The sequence below is a fragment of the Mobula birostris genome, chromosome 30, assembly GCF_030028105.1.
Source record: "Mobula birostris isolate sMobBir1 chromosome 30, sMobBir1.hap1, whole genome shotgun sequence".
NCBI classification, from domain to species: Eukaryota; Metazoa; Chordata; class Chondrichthyes; order Myliobatiformes; family Myliobatidae; genus Mobula; species Mobula birostris.
In genome coordinates this window covers 7,519,577-7,543,855 of record NC_092399.1, presented here as the reverse complement: position 1 = coordinate 7,543,855, position 24,279 = coordinate 7,519,577, and the positions used below count along the sequence as shown (strand labels likewise).

General features: G+C 43.1%; 1 protein-coding gene across 4 annotated transcripts in view; it reads left to right on the top strand.

Moving 5' to 3' along the window:
* slc9a1a (solute carrier family 9 member A1a) overlaps nucleotides 1-24,279 on the top strand; it is a 66,144-nt gene that overhangs the window by 22,349 nt on the left and 19,516 nt on the right. For all 4 annotated transcript variants that reach the window (XM_072247384.1, XM_072247386.1, XM_072247387.1 and 1 more), the window contains exons 2-6: nucleotides 9,641-10,101; nucleotides 11,128-11,378; nucleotides 12,127-12,344; nucleotides 16,332-16,528; nucleotides 18,295-18,384. In XM_072247384.1, coding sequence (XP_072103485.1) covers nucleotides 9,641-10,101; nucleotides 11,128-11,378; nucleotides 12,127-12,344; nucleotides 16,332-16,528; nucleotides 18,295-18,384 — 1,217 coding nt within the window. The remainder of the gene's footprint in view (nucleotides 1-9,640; nucleotides 10,102-11,127; nucleotides 11,379-12,126; nucleotides 12,345-16,331; nucleotides 16,529-18,294; nucleotides 18,385-24,279) is intronic.

Sequence of the window (24,279 nt, the reverse complement as noted above, 5' to 3'; positions counted from 1 at the left end):
GGTTAGAATACACTCTACGGTACATCTGTAGGAATTTACGTGTGTCTTTGGTGACATACCCAATCTCTTCAAACTCCTAATGAAAATTAGCCACTGTCATGCCTTCTTTGTAATTGTGTCAATATGTTGGGCCCAGGACAGATCTTCAGAAATGTTAACACCCAGAACTTGAAACTGCTCACCTTTTCCACTTCTGCTCCCTCGATGAGCACTGCTGTGTGTTCTCTCGATTTCTCTTTCCTGAAGTCCACGATCAATTCTTTTAATGATGTCGAGTGCAAGATTGTTGCTGTGATGCCAGTAAACCAGCTGATCTATCTCACTCGTAAACACCTCCTTATCACCATCTGAAATTCTGCCAACAATTGTTGTGTCATTGTCAGATTTCTAGAAGGTGTTTGGGCTGTGCCTTGCCACACAGTCATGGGTGTAGAGAGAGTAGAACAGTGGGCTAAACACACATCCCTAAGGTGCGCCAGTGTTGATTGTCAGTGAGGAGGCAATGTTATTAACAATCTGCACAGATTGTAGTCTTCCACAGAAGAAGTTAAGGATCTCATTGCTTAGCAGGGTACAGAAGCCCATGTTTGGAGCTTGTTGATTAGAACTGGGGGTATGATTCTGTTGAACACTGAGCTGTAATCAATAAGGAGCATTCTGAAATAGGTATTACTATCTTCCAGGTGAACCAAGGCAGAGTGGAGAGCCAGTGCGATTGCATCCATTATAGGAAAATTGAAGCGGATCCAGCTCCTTGCTTAAGCAGGAGTTAATTTGGGCTACGACCAACCTTTCAAAGCACTTCAACACAGTAGATATGAATGCTACTGGACAATGGTCATTAAGGCTTCTCACTCTGCTCTTCTTGGGCACCGGTATCGTTGTCGTCCTTTTGAAGCAGATGGGAACCACAGAAGTGAGGGACTGCAGATATCCTTGAGTGCTCCCACCAGTTGGTGGCACAGGTTTCCAGTGCCCTGCCAGGTATATGATCAGGGCCTGACATGTCAGCCTCTGAGGCAGAGCTCACAGGGTCACTAGATGCTGCAGGGATTCACACAGTTGTAGTTTTATTCTCCCTTTTAAAGCGTGCATCAAAGGTGTGCTCCTCTGGGAGTGAAGCGTCACTGCCATTCATGATGTTAAGTTTTGCTTTAAACTAAGAAGTAGTGGCCTGCAAACCCTGCCAGAACGGTCGTGCGTCTAATTATGTTTCTAACCTCAATCGGAATTGTTTTTCGCTCTTAAAGTAGCTTTCCGTAGGTCGTACCTAGAGTTATTGTACGGTTCTCTTTATCTTTTCAAAACAATCTGCCCTCTTGCTTCCTCACACCCTCCACCACCAGATTGAACTTAGCTGTCCGTTAAGGACAATTTGCAATGGCCAGTAAATCTGCCCAGCTGCAACTCCCTGGGATGTAGGAGGAAATGGGGCTTCTGGAGGAAACCCATGCAATTACAGGACAAATGTGTTAACTCTGGAGTACAGGTCTCCCCCGCCATCCGAAGGTAGAGTGTTCCTATGAAATGGTTTGTAAGCCGAAATGTCGTAAAGCGAAGAAGCAATTGCCATTTATTTATATGGGAAAATTTTGTGAGCATTCGCAGGCCCAAAAATAACCTACCAAATCATGCCAAATAACACATAAAACCTAAAATAACAGTAACATATAGTAAAAGCAGGAATGATATGATAACTACACAGCCTATATAAAGTAGAAATACAGTACTTCTCTACAACGACTGCTTGCACAGATCTCCGTAGCGAAAATCTCACGCAAGCGCTGTTGGCATAAACGCGCTCTCCAGTAACCTTTAAACTATGAAGCTGCCAAATCTACAAATAACACGTAAAAATACATAGCCGATATAAAGCAGAAATAATGTATGTACAGTGTAGTATCACTTACCGGAATTAGGAAAACAGCGCCAAGCCCACTGATGATGGTGTGTTAGACTGAGTCGTCGCAGGCTGAGTGATGCAGTGGCTCCCACCCTCCGGGCCGCCGACCCGATACATTGCCACGAAGAATGCAGCAGTTGCCGGGAGGCACACAGCACATCATTAAGAAAAAAGTCGAAATAAACATGCTAATTAATTAGGTGCCGCTGGCACATAATTGTCTGCCCAGATCATAGGCGATGCATTCGGAAGTCGGCACTGATCTGGGCCGACAATTACGTGTCGGCGGCACCTAATTAATTAGCATGTTTATTTCGGCTTTTTTCTTAAAGATGTGCTGTGTTTGCTCCCAGCTACTGCTGCGTTGTTCGCGAATCGGTACAGTATCTGTCCGGGGCCCGGGTGTTGGGGTGGTGGGACACGGGGGTGTCATCTCATCGTCGATGAGGGCAGACAGCTCATCTTCTGCTATGACTGCCTGCCTCGATGTCGAAGGTCGAGGTTCGTCATCTGCTGTGGCTGATGTGGAAGGCTTGCTTGACTGCTGAGCCTCGCACGTTTTTCTATCATATAGTTGTTTGTAAGCACTCAAACCATCCTGCAAATATCCCCTAAACCTACGTACCCTTTCAAGATTAAAGTTGTACTTTATCATTGCAGCGAAAATCTCACGCAGTTGCTTCACTTTCTGCATTCGGTTTCGATCGTTATCCTTTCCTCTTCCAATTGCATCAGCTCTTCATCTATCAGTTCTTGGTCATGGGATGCCAAAACCTCTTCATCATCATCTTCGTCAACTTCCACAAGCCAAACTCACTTTGTCCTTGCTTCGTTCACCACGATCGAAACGCTTAATTATATCTAGTTTTACGCTAAGTGTAACACCCTTACTCTTTCAGGCTTTTCCGACACCTTAGAACTCACCTTGCTAACGGCTGCTCAATACAACGTGTTTCAGCAATGCCGTTCCGAATCCGGGGCAGAGCAGCTGCTCGGGGCGCACGCTGCCTTTTATCGCGCGCTGTCTTTCTTCGTAACAGCGAAAACACCTTCTGAAAGCGAAAACAGGGTACTAATGTAGGTCTTTCGTAACAGTGAGGTTTCGTAAAGCGAACATTCGAAAAGCGGGGGACACCTGTATAGTGATCAAACCTGGGTCATACTCAACATTTCCTCTAATACTTTTTTTTACAGTTTTGCTCTGAGCAGGAATACTTTACACAGCCTGAAAACTGCATGGCACTTTAAATGTGTTTTTTGAAAAATATGCATACTATGAATATTTAGGATGAAATTTGAGAAATCAAATATTTTTGATTTTATTTATTAATGGAAAGGTAAAATGAAATACAGTACACCAAAGAAAATCTTTCATGTTTCGTAAACTTTTATTTGTCTGCCTTTATTGCAAATCCATTGTCTGTGAACCCTGTCCAGATTGATTTCACATCCCGATGAAAGGTACATCTTAGTCCTCATCCTCATTCGATTACGCAGATGTTTCACTTCGAATCTTTTTTTGGATTTACATTTGATTAAAGTCATAAGACTGAATCCACGTTTGCTGTCAGCACTAGAAGCTTGAAATGTTCTAATAATGTCAAGAAGAATGGACAGTTCTTCAAATTCCTTGTTTCTAAGCATGTGTCAGTGAATGTCTTAATTAAACAAGCCTTAACTTAGTCGGAAAAAACAAATTCAAAATCACAGTTTTGCTGTGATATTTTTCAGGTAACATTTTCATTGTAATTCCTAATAGTAGCTGAGTATTCTTCTGTTAGTCGTACAACGTTCTCTTCCCCAAATTCAAAATTGGCGGTGTTTTCAATAGCAACAAGGTCAAAAGCTTGCTATTCTCGTAACTCATCATCAGGAAATCTATTATCAAAGTGATTACACACTTGGTTAATAGATTAAATGAATTGAATAATAGGTGCAGTATTGATGTCAGAACCTGTAAATGCAAACAAATCTTTCACTTTGACACTCCGATAAACGGTATCACCAAGTTACTGTGACCAGAACTTTTTAATTATTGCTTTTGCATACTGTAGGGCTTCAATTGTATTCAAACAGCTTTTCTGAAGGAATTTACAAAGTGATGCCAGATCTTCTAAAACATCGTTAAGGACAGTTATTACTACTCGATTTTGGTGGATTGATCAAAATCTTCAGATTGTAGTTGCAGATTGGATCATTACGTTCACTAACTTGCTTTTTGTAATACTGGATCAAAATGTCATATATCCTTATTAAAGGCAGCTCTATAAAACTCTGGTTAGGCCACACTTGGAGTACTGTGTCCAGTTCTGGTCACTTCGCTATAGGAAGGATGTGGAAGCATTGGAAAGGGTACAGAGGAGATTTACCAGGATGCTGCCTGGTTTGGAAAGCATGCATTATGATCAGAGATTAAGGGAGCTAGGGCTTTACTCTTTGGAGAGAAGGAGGATGAGAGGAGACATGATAGAGGTGTACAAGATAATAAGAGGAATAGATAGAGTGGATAGCCAGCGCCTCTTTCCCAGGGCACCACAATACAAGAGGACATGGCTTTAAGGTAAGGGGTGGGAAGTTCAAGGGGGATATTAGAGGAAGGTTTTTTACTCAGAGAGTGGTTGGTGCGTGGAATGCACTGCCTGAGTCAGTGGTGGAGGCAGATACACTAGTGAAGTTTAAGAGACTGCTAGACAGGTATATGGAGGAATCTGAGGTGGGGGCTTATATGGGAGGCAGGGTTTGAGGGTCGGCACAACATTGTGGGCCGAAGGGCCTGTACTGTGCTGTACTATTCTATGTTCTATGTAAAGCAGTACGTGGCAAAATGTCTCGACAGCCATCTGACCTCGTCCAATGATCTAAATGACATATCACGTTCAATGAAACTAGCTAATTCTTCTAACTTTACTTTTTTAACCAACCTGCCGAACATTGTATATACTGGTTGTGGCAGTGTTTCTATACCCTACATAATAGATACTTTTGTTCCATGTGTCATCTAAACTCAGACCTTCTCTGTGTGTAATGTAATATTGATTAGACAAATGCTTTATTTCTCCTCAAAGAATTGTTGCTACACCATTATTTTTTTTCCAAGCACTGACTAGATGGGCCAAAGGGCCTGTTTCTGTGTTGTACTTTTCTATAACATTTGTCCTGTCTGACATAAACATTGTCATATGAATATCAAGATTGTTGTTGATACACATTTTTGTATTGCTTCAACAATAGTGATTTGGTCACGTGTAGCTAGTTTCAAAGTAACTACCAACACAGTTTTATAGGAAGTTTCGTTTTCCACTCGAAACTTAAGATACAGAATTAACACCTTGTGTACAGGAATGTCTATTTTCAACAGCAATTAGTGTATAGAAAGCAGATTTCGGCAATTCTCCAATTATCTGTTTCTGAAGCGCAAAATTGATGCACTCAACAAATTCAAACTCATAGTTCTTGCTGTGCCAACTCTCTGGTATGTTTAACCCAGCAGGCTAACCTAATTTTATAAGCAAGTTCCATTTGCGTAGCAACAAAGACTATGTGTGCAGGAGCATTTCTGTTGCTGTGCGGCCACTCACCTGCGCAGCTTAGAGGGGACAGTGGTCATACTAGCTGTGATAGCGTACCACCTTAGGTCTAAAGCTGTATCGATCATAAAATATGTCCCAATATTTATATTTTTCTGCACTTTCGATAAACCATTATAAAATATAGGAACAGAATTAGGCCATTCAGCCCATTGAGTCTGCCTTGCCATTCAATCATGGTTGATTTGTTTCTCTCTGAACGTCATTCTCCTGTCTTCTCCCTGTAACCTTTGACATCTTACCAATCAAGAACCTATCAACCTCCACTTTAAATATACCCCCAATGACTTGTCCTCCACCGCCGTCTGAGGCAATGAATTTCACAATTCCCCACCCTCTGGCTGAAGAAATTCTACCTCACCTCTGCTCTAAAGGGATGTCCTTTGAGGGCTGTGCCCTCTGGTTCTAGATTCTCCCATTAAAGGAAACGTCCACTCCTTATCCTCTCTGTCTGGGCCTCTCAATATTTCATAGTTTTCAATGAGATTCCCCTCCTCCTCATTCTTCTAAATTCCAATAGCACAAGCCCAGAATCGGCTTCCTCATGCATCAAACCTTTAATTCCCAGAATCATTCTTGTAAACTATGCAAATCCTTCTGCACACTCTCTGCTTCCTGAACACTACTTGCCCCAGCACATCTGCCAACTTACCCACAAACAACAGAAGATATCTCAATGCAGGTCAACCAGTTTGTGTAGGTGTCAAAAAATGTTGCTAAAAATACAGGTCTGGCAGCATTCTGTGAAAGGCATGGGTTAACTTTTTCAAGTTAACTCTTTATTGGAACTAGGGAATTAAAAGTGTTTAAATCTAATCTAAATGTGCAGATAAACAGGAACAGTTGTAGATTGAAAAACAGAGTAATCTATGAGAGATACAGCACAACAGTTGTTGAAATTTGAAATGAGAGTGAATGTTGGAAATGAGAGAGAGAAAAGCTGAGATGAGCTGGATCACCTTGCATCAGGGCAAGCCAGTTCCAACACAAACAGAAAATGCCAGTAATCTGAGATGGTTGAATTCTATATTCTGATCCAAGACCTGCAAAATACCTAGAAGAAGGAAGCTGTATGGTGGAGGGCATTCCAACTGGCTGCGTCACCGTCTGGTATGGGGGGTGGGGGGCTACTGCACAGGATTGAAGTGAGCTGCAGAGAGTTGTAGTCTTAGCTCCATCGTGAGCACGTGCCTCCGTGGTATCCCGGACATCTTCAAGGACCGATGTCTCAAAAAGGCGGCATCCATCATTAAGGGCTCCCATCACCCAGGTCAAGCCTTGTTCTCATTGCCACCATCAGGAAGGAGGTACAGAAGCCTGAAGGCACGAGAGTTGCAAACTCATTTTCGCCGTATTGGTGCATGACAAATTGTACTATGCAACGACAATAAAGGTATTTCATTCCATTCATTCAACCATTCAGGAACAGTTTCTTCCCCTCTGTCATCAGATTTCTGAATGAACAATCAACCCATGAACACTAGCTCACTACTTTTCATTTCTATGTTTTCACTGTTTATTAATTTAACTATATGTATGTATATGAGTTACAAAATACACGTGGACGAAGATGTTAACTGTCCTGTGCTATACATATATGTGTATGTATATATGTATATATACATACACACATACATGGGGTAATTCATATTTTTTCTATTATTATGTTTTGCATTGTACTGCTGCCCCAAAGACAACAAATTTTACAATGTATGCCAATGATTTTAAACTTGATTCTGACTCTGAAGTGCTGAGATAGAAAGCTAAAGGAACAGTCTTGTGAAACCTGTGGTCACTCATCTGGACTGAGCAGAGGTGTTCCACAAAGCCTTGACTAACTTCTTTGTGTGTTCTCCAGTGTAGAGAAAACTGCTCTGCACCAGATTACAACATAATGCTCTAAACTGGAGAAACGGCAGATGAATTACCGTTTCACTTGCAAGGACAGTTTCATTGACTGGATGTTAGGAAGAGACCAGGTACACGGGCAGATATTGTAATTCTCACACTGATTCCAATAAGGACTGCATTCTGTCCTCCCATTTCTTGCTCTCCGTCGTGGCTGTCTTGATGATGAAACTTTACACACTAGAGCAGTCCACGGCCTCCTCTTTTGCCACGATGAGGCCACCCTCAGGGTGTGGAGCAACAGCTTATAGCCTTTACAAATCGATAGTAAATATTAAAAATTTAAATCATAAATCATAAATAGAAAATAGAAAAGGGAAAGTAAGGTAGTGCAAAAAAAAAACTGAGAGGCGGGTCTGGATATTTGGAGGGTACGGCCCAGATCCGTTCAGCAGTCTTATCACAACCTTCAACCTGAAGGCATGAATACTGATTTTTCTTCCCAATAAAAAGAATTCCCAACCCCTTCCCTCTTTTTCTATTCCCCATTCTGGCCTTTTACCTCTTCTGTACCTGCCTTTCACCTCCCCCTGAGTCTTCTCCTTCCTCCCTTTCTCCTATGGTCCACTTTCCTCTCTTCTCAGATTCCTTCATCTCTAGCCCTTTACCGTTCCGACTCACCTGGCTGGCTTCACCTATCACCCCTCCTCCCGTCTGGCATTTCACACACTGATTCCTATAAAGACTGCATTCTTTTCTGGCACCTGCCCCCCTCCTTTCCAGTCCTGAAAAAGGGTCTCAGCCCAAAACGACGACTATTTGTCCATTTCCACGCATGCTGCCTGACCTGCAGAATTCCTCCAGCATTTAGTGTACATTACCTCAGGTAGATTGCTTTTTCCACAACCGTGGCTTCCTCTTGATCATTATTAATGGAGTCATCGGTCTTATTTGCCCCATTTCCCACATTCCCACCTGACAGAGGTCAAGATTAAAGTTCCCTTTGCCTTTACCTTCTGTCCTCCACATTCAATAGCAATGCGATTTCTCCATGATTTCTGCCCCCTTCGACAAGATTCCACCACCGTACAAATCTTATTATTAAAAGTCTCAGGTCTCTTAATCTTGCCTCTGACTCCCCATGATTCAAACCTTTAATCACTATGGCGGGGTGTTTCTGTTTACTCTGCCTCAGCCAGGCAGGTTTCAAATACCTTAATCAAGTAACTCAGCTACGATCAGAAACACCTAAGGCCTGCATTTGTACTTCAAAGTTTCAAAGTACATTTATTATCAAAGAATGTATAAATTATACAACATTGAGTTTGTTTGTTTACGGGCAGCCACAAAGCAAGAAACCCGAAAGAACCCAGTTAAAAAAAAAATAAAGTCTAATAACCGATGCACATAGAAAGGGGCAAAAAAACCCACAAATCACACGAACAGTAGAAGTGGGTTAATGAGGTTTTATATGGATGAGAGGTGGGGTGGAGATACGTCTCTACCAAAGGAGGTGTAAGGCGCTCTTTCCCTCTGTTAGCCTGCAGGTCACCCTTGGGCAAGGTGTAGCCCCTGCTTAGCCCCCCCCCACCCCTGAATCGGGGTCACGTGAAGCCATGGGAGCAGGTGGTGGATGGTCGTATGAGCAGCTGGTGCACATCACAAGTCCTGGTTATGTGACCACTGACGCCAGGCAGACAATCTCTGAAAGAGTATTGATAATGGCTGGGGTCACCTGTCTCTGTCCAGAAGAAGACAGTGGCAGACCTCTTCTGTAGAAAAAATTGCCAAGGTAATTGTGATCATGCGACCTGGCACATGATGATGATATAGATTCAACATTACATTATCTATCTGTCTATCTATCTACCTCTCCCCCTCCCCCTCCCCCCACTCTCCCCCTCCCCTCCCCCTCCCCCTCCCCCTCCCCCCTCCCCCCTCTCCCCCTCTCCCCCTCTCCCCCCTCTCCCCTCTCTCCCCCCCTCTCTCCCCCGCTCTCTCTCCCCCCTCCCCCCCTCACACCTACACCTACAACTTACAATGGTTGGTTAACCTACTCGCTGCCCTTTGGAATGTTGGAGGAAACGCGTGTTCACGGGGAGAACATGCAAACAGCACCCAAGGTCAGGATTAAGCCTGGCAGTGGCTCTGTGGCACTATTTCAGTTTAAAGATGAGTTTTGTTGACTTCTAGGGAGGGTGGGTAGTTTGTGATCTAGAACATCACTTTCCAACAGTTACCAAATTTTTTTTGTTATTAAACGGAATATTTTTACCAATTCATCATTTTTATATTTTTTTAGGTTTTCACTTTTTTCCGAAGGTGCCCTCGATTGTCCCAGAGAGCTGTGTGCTGGTGTGTGTGGGCCTCGTTGTCGGAGGTCTGATAAAGGGCGTAGGGGCCGAGCCACCAATCCTGAAGACAGATGTGTTCTTTTTCTTTCTCCTTCCCCCCATCATTCTGGACGCCGGCTACTTCTTGCCAATCAGACCATTCACAGAGAACCTGGGAACGATACTGAGCTTTGCGGTGATCGGAACGCTGTGGAACGCGTTTTTCGTTGGAATGCTGATGTACGCAGTGTGCCAGTTTGGTGGGAGCAAGCTGCAAGATGTCAGCCTGCTGGCCTGCCTGGTTTTTGGCAGCATCACTTCAGCGGTGGATCCTGTGGCGGTGCTGGCTGTCTTCGAGGAGATTCACATCAACGAGTTGCTGTACATCTTGGTGTTCGGAGAGTCTCTGCTCAACGATGCAGTGACTGTGGTGAGTCTAACATACTTGATTCCATTGGAGACTCTTTCTGTTGTGTGGCCTCTACCTTTTTGTTCATTGTCTCTCCCCACCCCATCCCTGTGCACAGTTTCTCCCTCCCCCACAGCATAGACCAGGGGTTCCCAACTTTTTTAATGTGATGGACCAGTACCATTAAGCAAAGGGTCTGTGGTCACCAGATTGGGAACCCGCAGCTTAGACGTTATTTACTGCCCCTTACGCCGCTGGCATTTAGGGCAGCAATGAAGGTCCTCCATCTCTGGCAGTGCTCAGGGCTTCCTTCATCGTGTCAGTAGGCTCCCTCTCGGTTTTCACTACAGTCAGTCTTGTAAGTCCCAGGTGGACTGTGCCTACTGTGCATATTGTCTTGTTTATTATTTATTGTACTGCCCTGCACTGTCTTGTGCACTTTATGTAGTCCTGTGTAGGTCTGTAGTCTAGTGTAGTTTTTGTGTTGTCTTATGTAGTCTAGTGTAGCCTTGTGTTGTCTCACTCAGTCTAGTGTAGTTTTGTGTTGTTTCATGTAGCACCATGGCCCTGCAGGAACGTTGTTTCATTTTTACTGTGTACTGTACCAGCAGTTTATGGTTGAAATAACAATAAAAAGCGGCTTGACTTGGAGATTCAGGAATACCATCACACTCAGATGTAGAAGGATTCTTCATTGCTGTTTCCCTAACAATTTTGTTTTATCAGTGAGGGTAGTTAGCGCCCTGAGCTGAACCCCTGAACCTGGAGGTCTTAGTGGACCACTCTTAGTCTGACTCCTACCCTTTGACCTGTTTGGCTTGGGTCAAAGCACAAGGCCCTAACTCCAGCTCTCTGGGTCATTGAGGTATGCAAGCCTCTAAACCAAGACAAGGTTGTGGTCCTCTTGGAGGTTAGACTGTTTAGCAGAGGATGAATCCTGAATTCTCCTCAACCAATCTGTGCAGGAATTGTGCCTCTATGAGTGGGAACAATTATGCAGGGCTCTTGAACTATATAATTTAGTTGATGTGTGTTTTATTCAAATAGGTGCTCTACCACCTTTTCGACGAACTTGCTGGTGCCACTACAATCGGAGCCAAGGAAGTGGTCCTGGGATTCCTGTCATTTTTTGTGGTGGCTATTGGAGGTGTCCTTGTTGGAATTTTCTTTGGAATTTTGGCTGCCTTTACCTCCCGCTTCACATATCGCATTCGGGTTATCGAGCCCCTCTTTGTTTTCCTCTACAGTTACATGAGTTACTTGTGTTCGGAGCTCTTCCATCTTTCAGGAATCATGGCGTAAGTGACCTTGAAACTACTGTACTGAAAATGTTTTGTCATCATGTGAGAATGTTTTTCCATCATGATTTACCTGCTTACTGCCCATTACGCCACTAGTGTTTCGGGCAGCGATGACGGTCCTCCATCTGTGGCAATGTTCATGGCTTCCTTCATCTTATCAGTAGCTTCCTCTCGGTTTTCACCACTGTCAGTCATGCAAGTCCCGGGTGGAGACTCAGGAATACCGTCGCACTCAGATGTAGACCAGTCAGGGTTATTAGCTCTGAGCTGAACCCCTAAACCTGGAGGACCGGTGGACTGCTCTTAGTCTGGCCTCTACCCTTTGACCTTTTTGTTATGGGTGACCCTACCAGGAGCCAAAGTATAAAGCCCTGACTCCAGCCAACATAGCTCTCCAGGTCAATGAGGCATGCAAGCCTCCAAACCCAACGACAAGGTTATAGTCTTCTTGGAGGTCCAGTATGATTTATTCTCCACATAATTGGTTTGAAGTCCTTTCTTGTTGATGTTCAGTGAGAGCCTGCAGTTAGTTGGGTAGAGGCAGTGTTGGAGTTGGACTATTCCTCAACCATGTGGTGACAATGGGAAGGTATGTTCTGGGAGGTGGTCCCAGAAGGTCTCTTCTTCCTCTTGTCCATTATTTATTTGTGTTCATCCTTTGGCCTAATTTAGAAATACGGCCATAGGGATATTTTGTGCACATTCAGTGTGTTTCACTGAGCTAGGTGTTACTTGTGTTTTGCAGCCTCATTGCCTGTGGTGCAGTCATGCGTCCTTACGTGGAGGCAAACATATCTCATAAATCGCACACCACCATTAAATACTTCTTGAAGATGTGGAGCAGTGTCAGTGAGACTCTCATCTTCATCTTCCTGGGTGTGTCCACTTTTGCTGAGAAACATGATTGGAATTGGACCTTCGTGACCAGCACAGTGCTATTCTGCCTGATCGGTCGAGTCCTCGGTAAGTGGAGGAGGTGTGGGCTACTTGTTAAACTACAGAGCTTATTTAAGCTGTAGCAAGCTATTGTACAGTTTCAGCCATGATAGAGACGAATGTAAAAGAGACAGATTTCTAATCAGAGAGCTGCACTTCGAGAGATCACACACTCATCCCACTCAGGCAATATGGGTAGAATTCAAAATAAGAAAGAAGCGATTACTCTAGGGTTATACTATCTGCCTCTTAATAGCAGCTGGGTGATTGAGGGACGGATATGTAGGCAGATCATGGAAAAATGTAAAAATTGGTTATCATAGTAGGACTGGGACTTCCTTAGAACAAGAGGCCTAAGATGGGACAGAATTAGTTACATTCATCCAAGAAGATTTCTTGAAATGGTATGTAGATGATCTAACTCAGGGGTTCCCAACCTTCTTTATGCCATGGACCAATACCATTAAGCAAGAGTTCTGTGGATCCTAGGATGGGAACCCTTGATCTAACTAGAGGAGATGCCATACTACAGCGGTCCCCAACCACCTCAACCACAGCAAAGCATGTGCTACCGGGCCACGAGGAAACGATATGAGTCAGCTGCACCTTTCCTCATTCCCTGTCAGGCACTGTTGAACTTGAACATAGGGTTGCCAACTGTCCCGTATTTGCCAGGACATCCCGTATATTGGACTAAATTGGTTTGTCCCATATTTCCCCTGCTAAGGTAGAGCGTTCCTATGAAACCTTTTGTGCCGAAATGGCGTGAAGCGAAGAAGCAATTACCATCAATTTATATGGGAAAAATTTTTGAGCGTTCCCAGACCCAAAAAAAAACCTAACAAATCATACCAAATAACACATAAAACCAAAAATAAATAACACTAACATATAGTAAAAGCAAGAATGATATGATAAATACACAGCCTATATAAAGTAGAAATAATGTATGTATAGTGTAGTCGGGAAGATGAAGGCAAAACCGATTTGTGGGGCAAAAAACCTGCACTTACCGCATGCGCACGTCACGCATACGCACACAGGTGCCCGCGCAAGGTTTCATGGTCATGGTAGTCTTTACTGGGGTTAAGTGTCCTGGGATTTGACTGCTACTTTTGTCCCTTATTTGGGAGTGAGAAAGTTGGCAACCCTAACTGTAAAAGACATGTTGTGGTGAGTTTAACCCTACTTGAACACCCCCCGCCCCCCACCACCGGTCGGCCGGTCCGCAAGAATATTGTCAATATTAAACCAGTCTGCGGTGCAAAAAAGGTTGGGGACCCCTGCCACACTATACTTCTATATTGGGATTAAAACCTGTCCAGATGATTGGGGATTCAGTGAGAGAGTATTTTGGGACCAACTTCTTAAGTTTAAAGATGACTATGAATAAAGGATAATTCTGGTCCTTGGAATGTGGTCAAATAAAGGAAGGTACAACAAAAGGCAAATTAAAACGTTAGGCAGGAGCTAAGCGTGGAAGATTGAAGTAGCTCCAAGTCCACATCTCACACTTTGGTGTCATTTAAAGACCCTGATCAGAATCCAGGGCCAGAATGTTCCAGGAGGGAGGAAGAAGGCTGGCAAGGTATCAGAACCATGAATGACAAGGGATGTTGTAAATTTAGCCAAAAAGGAAAAAGCAGCATAGGTATGCTTTAGAAAGCTGAAATCAGTCAGGAACTTTAAGGAATATAAGGAAAGCTGTAATTAACTCAATCGGGGAATTGGGGGGGGGGGTCAAAGGGGACCGTGAAATGTCCTTGGTAAGTATGATTAATGCAAAAAAGTGTTTTATACATACATTAAAAACAAGATGGTATCTAGGAAGAGAATAGGGTCATTCAAGGATAAAGGAGGAAATTTATGCCGAGAGCCAGAGGTACTAAATGAGTACTTATTAATATTGATGAAAGGAAAGGGCATGAAGGATGGTGAGATCAATGTGAGGTATGCTAATCAGCTAGGGCATGTTGAGGTGGTGTTGGGTCCACTGAAGAACATTGGAGATGAGACCCAGGAGTCTGATGGGATTTATCCCATGTTATTGAGGGAGGATAGAGGAGATTGCTGGAGCCTTGACAAAGATCTTTGTATCCTCTCTATAAAATAGATAAGTAAATAATTCAAAAATAGAAATTAACAAAAAAGTAGTGAGGTAGTGTTGATGGGTTCAACGTCCGTTTAGAAATCGGATGGCAAAGGGGAAGCAGCTATTCCTGAATCGTTGAGTGTGTGCCTTCAGACTTCTGTACCTCCTACCTGATGGTAGCAATGAGAGGGGCATTTCCCGGGTGATGGGGGTCCTTCAGAATCAGAATCAGGTTTATTATCACTGGCATGTGACGTGAAATTTGTTAACTTAGCAGCAGCAGTTCAACGCAATACATAACCTAGCAGAGAGAGAGAGAGAAAAAAATAATAGTAATAAATAAAATGAAACATAATAAATAAACAAGTAAATCAATTAGGTAGATTGAATAGTTTATTAAAAAATGTGCAAGAACAGAAATACTGTATCTTAAAAAAGTGAGGTAGTGTTCAAAGCTTCGATGTCCATTTAGGAATTGAATGGCAGAGGGGAAGAAGCTGTTCCTGAATTGCTGAGTGTGTGCCTTCAGGCTTCTGTACCTCCTACCTGATGGTAACAGTGAGAAAAGTACGTGCCCTGAGTCCTGGATGCATGCTGCCTTTTTGAGGTATCACTCCCTGAAGGTGTCCTGGATACACAGAGGCTGGTGTCCATGATGGAGCTGACTTAAGTTTACAACTCTCTGAAGTACTTCTATCCTGTGCAGCTCCCCCCGCCCCCCCCCCCGCCTTTTCCATACCAGACAGTAATGCAGCCAGTTAGAATGTTCTTCATGGTACATCTGTAGAAATTGCCAAGTGTTTTAGGTGACATACCAGGTATCCTCAAACCCTTAATGAAATATAGCCACTGTGTTTGTAGGTGCATGGATATGTCAATAATTTAGTGTGGAGGGCTGTTAATTCTGAGGTGTCCACAGCAATCAGTGCTGTATGTAACTTGGGACAAAAATGTGGATGGGCGGTTATTGAGTTGGCAGACAATACAAAAACTGTGAGTTGTGGTTAGCATAGCAGAGTGTCAATGGGTACTGTAGGATGTGAATCAGCTACAGGCATGGACAGAGAAATCACAGGTGGTGCTTAATCCACATATGTATGAGGCGTTGTACTTTGTAAAGTCAAATGCAAGAGAAAAATGTACAATAAATGACAGGACTATAAACGTTAATATAAAGAGGGATCTTGAGATACCAGTCCATAGCTTCCTAAGAGTGGTAACATAAGTAGGGAGGCTGTTAAGGAAGGTGTATCCCTTGCTGGCTCTTATTGGGCGGGACATTGAGATTTAGAGTCAGGAAGACATGATGCAGCGGTGTTAACTTTGGCTAGGCCACATTTGGAGTATTTCATTTAGTTGAGGTCACCACATTATAGAAAGGACATGGAGGCTCTGTAGAGGGTGCAGAAAAGGTTTACCAGGATGCTGCCTGGGTTAGAGAGTACCAGCTATAGGGGTGGAGGGATAAGCTTGAACTGTTCTCTCTGGAGGCTGAGAGAAGATCTGGTTTATATAATAATGAGGGGCACAAGTCAGATAGGTAGAGTCTTTTGGGTGGAAATGTCAACTACTGAAGGGCGTGACATTAAGGTGAGAGGAGATACCTTGAAGCAGAAACAGAGAGGTAGGTGCCTGGAACCCACTGCCGGGGGTGATGGTGGAAGCAGATAAGATAGTGGTGTTTCTGATACAATTAGATACGGACATGAACATGCGTGGAATGGAGAGATATGGATCAGATGATTTTGCTTTAATTTGGTGTCATGGTTGGCACAGACTTGGTGAGTTTGGGGCTTGTTCCTGTGCTGGTCACCTCTGTGTTCTGTTCATTCTGTGATGTTGGACTTTGCTGATGAGTATGGAATCAGGTAAATGTTATGGAAGCCAAAGTGCATTCTACTAACTCTGCAATTTTCTTTCAGGTGTTCTGGGTCTGTCTTTAGTACTTAACAGATTCCGCATTGTGAAGCTCACTCCCAAGGACCAGTTCATAATTTCATATGGGGGCCTACGAGGAGCTATTGCCTTTTCACTTGGCTACCTGCTGAACAAAAATTTCCCTCGACCCATGTTCCTCACTGCCATTATTACTCTCATCTTCTTCACTGTCTTTGTTCAGGTCTGTATATTTTTTAGCTAACCTCTACTTATAATCTGCACGTGGCGTCACGGTAGCAGCGCAAGGCCGTTACAGTTCAAGACGTCGGAGTTCAGACTTCACTCTCGGCATCCTGTTGAGTTTGTATGTCCTCCCCATGGAATGTGTGGGTTTTCTCTGGGTGCTCCAGTTACCTTCTACAGGCTAAAGACCCATTGGTTAGTAGGTTAATTGTTCATTGAAAATTGTTCCATGATTAGGTTAGGGTTAAATCGGTGGGTTGCTGAAGGGCCTATTCTGCGCCATATCGCTAAATAAATAAATAATGGCGCGCCCTGCAGTTCGTGAGTTACAGCGTAAGCAAGGGGGTGGGTGCTTCACCTCCTGGTTTGTGGGTAGACCCTTCGTTATTCTGTGCAAGGTCGTTGCTGCTGGGTCCCAGATCACAAACAAAATACCCGTTTGCCCCGAGATATTTCAGCTGAGTGATTCCGCAATTCCACAAGCCACACAGATGCACCAAGGGATTTTTGGAAAGATGATCTAATCTTGTCAAAAATTTTAAGGGGCGGCTATACGGGAAGAAAAATGTGGGAAGGAAACTAGCATTAATGTTGTTAAGTGAAGTGATGCAAGTTGGAAGCGTGGAAAAAGCCTGAGTTCAAAAATGGCATTGACTTCCGAGGGCTGGAGAGGGTCTAAGCCGTGTGGACACATGAAAGTGAATAAGTATCTTACAGGACCAGAAGCCACAAGATTACTCGAGTTTAATTTGCATACTGCAATGGTAATTAACCTTTTACATTATCGAATTTCAGAATAACGGCAAAGGCTTTGTATCCCTTAAACAGCAAATTATGAATGACCTTATGGTCTACTTGTATATTTATCAAAAGATGAATTCTGTCCTTTGAGTATAATCACACCATGATAGCTCTTTCAGAAGACTAGGTCCTACACTTTACTACTTCCTCCTTCTGCCACAGTATTTCTACCCCTCTTAAAACCCACACATTCCACAGGGAGGACGTTGCTGGATATATTCTTTGGGATTTAAAATCTTCTACATTAAAGATATAAATCCAAGTTGTTTTAAACAAAATCAGTGATGATATGCCCGAGAGTGTAATGGAGTCCTTCAGAATCTCCACATGTAAACCGGGGGACCGCGTTGTTGAGCACTTCCACTCCACCCACCGAAAGCAGAATTTCCCTGTGGCCAACATTTTAATTCCTATCCCAGTTCCCGTTCCAACTTGTCCATGGCCTCCTCTTCCGCAATGAGGCCACTCTAATGCGTGGAGGAGCAACACCTAATATTCTGTCCAGCTAGCCTCCAACCTGATGACATGAACATCGATCTCTCCTTCCAGTATTTATTTTCTCTTTCCCCTATCCCTTTCCTCTTCTGTTTCCCACTCTGGCCTCTTATCTCACCCTAGTGCCCCCTCTTCTTCCCTTTCTCCCATGGTCCACTCTCCTCTCCTAGCAGATCCTTTCTTCTCCAGCCCCTTTACCTTTCTCACCCACTTGGTTGTCCTACTTCCCCTCCACCCCACCTTTTTATTCTGCCGTTTAAGCTCCTTCCTTTCCAGTCCTGCAGAAGGGTCTCCGCCCAAAAACGTTGACTGTTTATTCCTTTTCATAGATACTGCTATGTCCTGCTGAGCTCCTCCAGTATTTTGAGTGCGTTGCTTTGTATCATTAACCATTGTTTTCTGTGGAACTGAAAGTAAACCCACAAGAAGTTTTGAACTGCACTAACTGACTTTAACCATGGCCGGCAGGGGATGACCATTCGACCGTTAGTTGAATTGCTTGCTGTGAAGAAGAAACAAGACACCAAACGTTCCATTAATGAAGAGATCCACATCCAGGTACGGAATGTTGTCTGTGCTCTCTGGACTCAATCAGTCACTTCTGAAGGACTATTATCTCTGAACTTCTTCCTGTACAGTGGGCGTTACAGTATGTGTGTAGGTTTCTTAAAAAGTAAGATCAGTTAGTAGATTAATTGGCCATTGTAAATTGCCCTGTGATTAGGCCAGGGTTAATCGGGGGTTGTTGGGCGGTGCAGCTTGAAGAGGCAGAAGGGTCTATCCTGCACCATATCTCAATAAATAAATTAAATGAATAAAAACAGTACTGTGCAGAAATCTTAAGCACATGTATGATTTTTACACAGTACCGTACTTGTCAATATAGAATGCAGAGTGAGTTTGTAAACCTGGTGGGAGCAAAGGTTGTGGGACAGGTAGCAGAGGAATCCCAGGGGCAGGGGGTGACACTGCTGCAGACACACCCAGCCCTGACACACCAGGCAAGGTCATTTGATTCCAAACAATTGGTTTATTGATCATTACAGAATGTCTCTCTGGTGCTTCCCGCTCCCTCCCCTCTCCCTTCCCCCTTTGCCAACTGTGATTCCCCTCTCCCTGCCCCCTTCCCCCACTCAGTCCACGATAGAGACCCATATCAGAATCAGGTTTATCATCACCCACATATGTAATGAAATTAGTCTTTATACTTTTGCACACTACTGTAAATAAATGCAAGTCTGCCTGGAGAGACTGAATGCTTTCTTTTAGTGTGTGTCTGAGCCCTCTAATGAAGATGAGTAATATTGCAGTGACTGGGCTGAAGATCGAGAACACTCATGAGTTCAAGGGACTTTTCTTCACTAAGTAAATACTTCAGTGAAAAACTGTGAAGCATGGGAGCAGAATTAGACCATTTGGCCTGTCGAGTTTGCTCTGCCATTCCATCCTGGCTGATTTATTATCCCTCTCAACCCCATTCTCCTGCCTTCTCCCCATAACCTTTGACACCCTTACCAACTAAGAGTCTCTCAATCTCTGTTTTAAATATAACCTATGACCTGGCCTCCACAGCCATCTGAATTCCACAGATTCACCACCCTCCGGCTAAAGAAAAATTCCTCCTCATCTCTGTTGCAAAGGGACATCCTTCTGTGCCCTCTGGTCCAAGACTCCTTTATAGGAAATAATCTCTCCACATTCATTTTGTCCAGGCCTCTCAGTATTCGATAGTTTTCAAGATAAGAGGCACTGTCAGCAGGTGGTAACATCAACCATTCTACCTTTTCCCAATCAAACCAATCTTGAATCTACTCATCTAATCAGTGACACGAGGCAAAATTATCTGAAAACATGTCATTAGCTTCCTCATTAATGGTGGTGAAACTCAGCTTTGACTCACCAATGATTTCTCTTGACCTTCTCCCTGACTTTAATTTGACAAGCGCTTGTCAGCACTCAATGCTGGATGAGTGTAAATTTAGTTTGTGAAATTTAGTTGTCCCCTTGTAACATTTGACTGCTCGTGCAGATTCCTGACAAGCCGCCTGTATTCATCAAAATCACCTGCCCAGAAAGTCCTGCTCACTGAACCCTGATGCTTGCTGACTCCTCGTTTAGTATAACCTTGATTTTAAAATTCAGAGTCCTCCATGATCACTCCCTCTCTATTTCTGTAATGTCATGAAATTTGTTGTTTTGCAGCAGCAGTACTTTGCAATACATAATTTTTAAAAACTGTCAAATACAATGTGTGTGTGTGTATATATATTTTAAATGCATCCGTAAGTCTTGCGAGACCATGGATCTGCGCCTGGAAAGTCTTCACTCTCCAGGGCGCAGGCCTGGGCAAGGTTGTGTGGAAGACCAGCAGTTGCCCATGCTGCAAGTCTCCCCTCGCCACAACACCAATGTTGTCCAAGGGAAGGGCATTAGGACCCATACAGCTTGGCACCAGTGTCGTCACAGAGCAACGTGTGATTAAGTGCCTTGCTCAAGGACACAACACGTTCCCTCGGCTGGGGCTCGAACTCACCACCTTCAGGTAGCTAGTCCAATGCCTTAACCACTTGACCACGTGCCTATATATATAGTGCAAAAAGGGAGGAAAAAATACTGAAGTAGTGTTCATGGTTCACTGTCCATTCAGAAATCAAATGGCAAGGGGGAAGAAGCTGTTCCTGAAATGTTGACCACGTGCCTTCAGGCTCCTGTACCTCCTTGTTACTGGCAGCAATGAGAAGAAGACATGTCTTGGATGATGGGGGTGCTTAGTGATGGATGGTGCTTTTTTCTGAGGCATCGGTTTTTGAAGGTGTCCTCGGTGCCGGGGAGGCTAGTCCTGTGATGGAGCTGACTGAGTTTACAACTTTCTGCGGCTTTTTCCGATCCTGTGCAGTGGCCCCTCCGTACCAGAGAGTGATGCAGCCAGTTAGAGTGATGTCCACGGTGCATCTGTAGAAATTGGCAAGTGTCACTGGTAACATACCTAGTCTCCCACAAAACTCCTGATGAGAGTAGGGCAGTGGACTAAGCATGCATCCTTGCGGTGCACCAATGTTGAGTGTCCTTTTATTTGCAATTGTGCCTTGAGTTGCAAAGGCTCATTAGGTTTTGAGAAGGAATTTCAGTACTTTGTGACTCGTTTTCTACCTTTAAGATACTCCCAGTGACCGATTCTTTGACCATGTCTTGGTGTCAGATTTTGATAGCACTCTGAAATACTGTGGAATGTCCTTGATATGTTAAAAGCAATGTATAATTGGAGGTTCTTGTCTTATATGTGTAATTGACTGTAGTAATCAGAAAGGTATTAAGGGAACTGGACTCAGTTCAAACTACATTTACTATGCTGTATACAACCTTGAGATTTGTCTTCTTACAGACAGCCACAAAACCTAATACAACCCATTAAAAAAAGACTCCTAATGTGCGAAAAAAAGAGATCGTGCAAACAATAAAAAGTAAATAATTAACACGTTAATCTAAATTCCATGGCAACAAAGTATGTTCATCATTGCAACCAGTCCAGGAGCCTGGCCTGTTAGTTGTAGGCAACAGCCTTAGTTCAGCGCAAAGATGAGTGAACCTCGCGGAGCAGTGAGCTGAACACCAGCTCGTACCTCACCCAGACCTCTTCAATCGGCCTTGTGCTTAAATCGTCCAAACGTCAGCTCCTTCCTCACTCTTGGACTCGGGCCCTGCTGCTTTGACTCGGCTCCAAGCCTGCTCCAGCAATGGCTCATTCCTTAAGTAAAGTAAATACTTTATTTATTTAGAAATACAGACCCTTCCAGCCAACCAGCAACCCACCTATTCAAACCTACACGCTCACGGGAAAGACGTACAACTCCTTAAGAGGACGTTGGAATTGAACTCTGAACTCCAACGCTGCCAGCTGTAATAGCGTCACACTGACTGCTCCACTACTGTTGTGCCCCCTTGCTGCTGTTATCTCCGAACTCAAGAGTGGCACGCTGTGGCTCCTGAATCTGAAAGCCAAATGCTCAAGTCCTGCTCTGGGGACATTTGCATTGAGGTGTGCCGTCCTTCAAGTTCAGGGGGTAAAAGATCAAGTGAATTGTAAAAAATATGCCGGCCAATATTCAGCCTTGAGTCAATAACACAAATCATTTTCTTAATTGTTTCTGAGACCATATGACAGTGGACCAGATTTTTTTCATATTGGCTCTGGTCATTTATTTTGAAATAGTTACTATACTTCAATGCATTTAGTTGACTTAAAACTTATTGGGATAGGTGAGAGGCACCCTTTTTGGAATGGAAATGTTGTAAGTACCCTGATTAACTTATTACCCCTATTAACTGAATTAACTCATAAAAATGGGTTGATTTGTGAGAAGGGGAAATGAGTGGACAACTATTAGGAGATCTATAATGTCTAAACTTGGGTGAAGCTATTTGTTACATAGGGTGATTTAAAGCCTGTATGCTAATAAGAGATTTCACTCTACAGAGAAGCTTTTAATTACCTATTCAGTGCATGGTTATTATGAACAGAATCAGACATTTCAGCCTCTTGACCTGGTTCTATAATTCACTTTTATTGTAGCTGATCTGTTTGTGCAAACCGCATATGATTTTATACCCTTGAAAGGCCATGCCCCCTAAAAAATTAATCAATCCAATTCTAAAATATCTACTTGTGTTAACATCTTGTTGGGAAAAGCAATGTCAGGTTTTCATTTCTCTTTGTGACAAGGAGAGTTTCTTGATGTCGTTCCTGAACAAGCTAACTGTAGTTTAGTTAAGTACAATATTGTGGAATTTTAATGCCAGAAATGAGATAGTTACACTGTTCAGCTTATCAAATCAGTTAATCAATTGAAGCATTTAAAATTCTTTTGGCAATAGTAGGGCTAGGGTTCAGGTTCTCTGTCAATCTATGCATTTGATCAAATCTATGCATCTCATTCTCTCTAATCTCCTCTGCTTGCTTTCTAAACTTTTCTAGTTCTGATGAGAGGATATAAACTGGAAACACTAACTGCTTCCGTATCCTTAGATGCTGACCTGCAAAGCATTTTATGTTTTTAATTTCAGAAATTGGTAATTTCGCCCAATTTGCTACTCTGGTTTCTGCCCCTTTACAGATGTCTCATTCCGGCCTTTCAATACAACTTTTGGGTTATATACTTGTACTGCCCCTGCTGTGGTTTTGTAATATCAACTAGACAGTCAGCCATACTCAATTCAAAACTGGCATGAGAGTCAGTGTATAGCCTCCTAGCTCCTTGATCTTATTGCAGACTCAGTGGTGTGACGTAGCGAATAGGGAGTGAAACAGAAAGCAAACAAAATACAGTGTAATTGTCGCATTGTTCCATTCACGCAAGTAAATATACACAGATAAGTAAGTACTTAGTTAGGTTTCCTTCTGCAGAATAAAATTGCCAAGAACAATCATGGTCACGGAAAGACCATGATCATCCACGTCAAACGACACGGCATGTAATGAAGAAGTCATTTAACACTGCACATAATGATGATGTCATTTAACACTGCACATAATGATGATGAAAATAATCTTAAATTATGAATAACATGGCTGCACCACTTAATTTCATGGAATACTGCTTTCTACCTTACTTCAATCTAAATAACTACCCTTCACCCCTATTCTCTACTTTATGTTTTTTTTTCATTTAGCTAATTTGCTATCCATTCTGCTATTTGTCCCTGATTCTACATTCTCTAACCCTTGTCCTGAGTCTACCGTCTGGTCCCTTGTCGAAGACCTTTTTGAAAGTGAAAGTGAATGAATCTTCATTAGCCTTATCTGCTCTTTCCATAACCTCTTCAAAACTATTATCAGGTTAGTTAAGCATGTTGGAATTTTCTGGAATCCATGCTGATTGCTTTTTTTAATTCTGCTTCTAGATGTTCTGTTAATATTAATATAGTTTCTAGTAATTTTCCAAAGTATGGTTTGTAATTTTTTTAATTTGTTATTCCTTGTGCTTTTATCTGGTTATTGACTATTTTTGTTCAGCATTTTGTTGTTAATTTTTTTTCTTTAAAAAATTTTAAAGTTGTGTTTCTGTAAATCTTAGCATTCTCCCAAGTCAGTGTCACCTCACTCTGTCAAATTATTCATTTAAAATTAGCTTGCTATTCTACTGGAAGGGTGTAGGTATAGCCTAACCCAAAGATGCAGCTCCTTTCTGTCCTAGTATGCAATTAACCCATGTCATCGAATCTGCCTTCCCGCGTTACCCTTTTATTTACTTACAGATACAGGCCGGAATACACCCTTCCGGCCATTCAAGCTGCGCTCCCAGCAACACCCAATAATTAACCCTACCTTAATCACGAGACAACTTACAGTGACCAGTTAACCTCCTGACTGGCACATCTTCGAACTGTGGGAGAAAATCGGAGCACCCAGAGGAATCTCACACATTCCCCGGGGAAGACGTATGACCTCCTTACAGA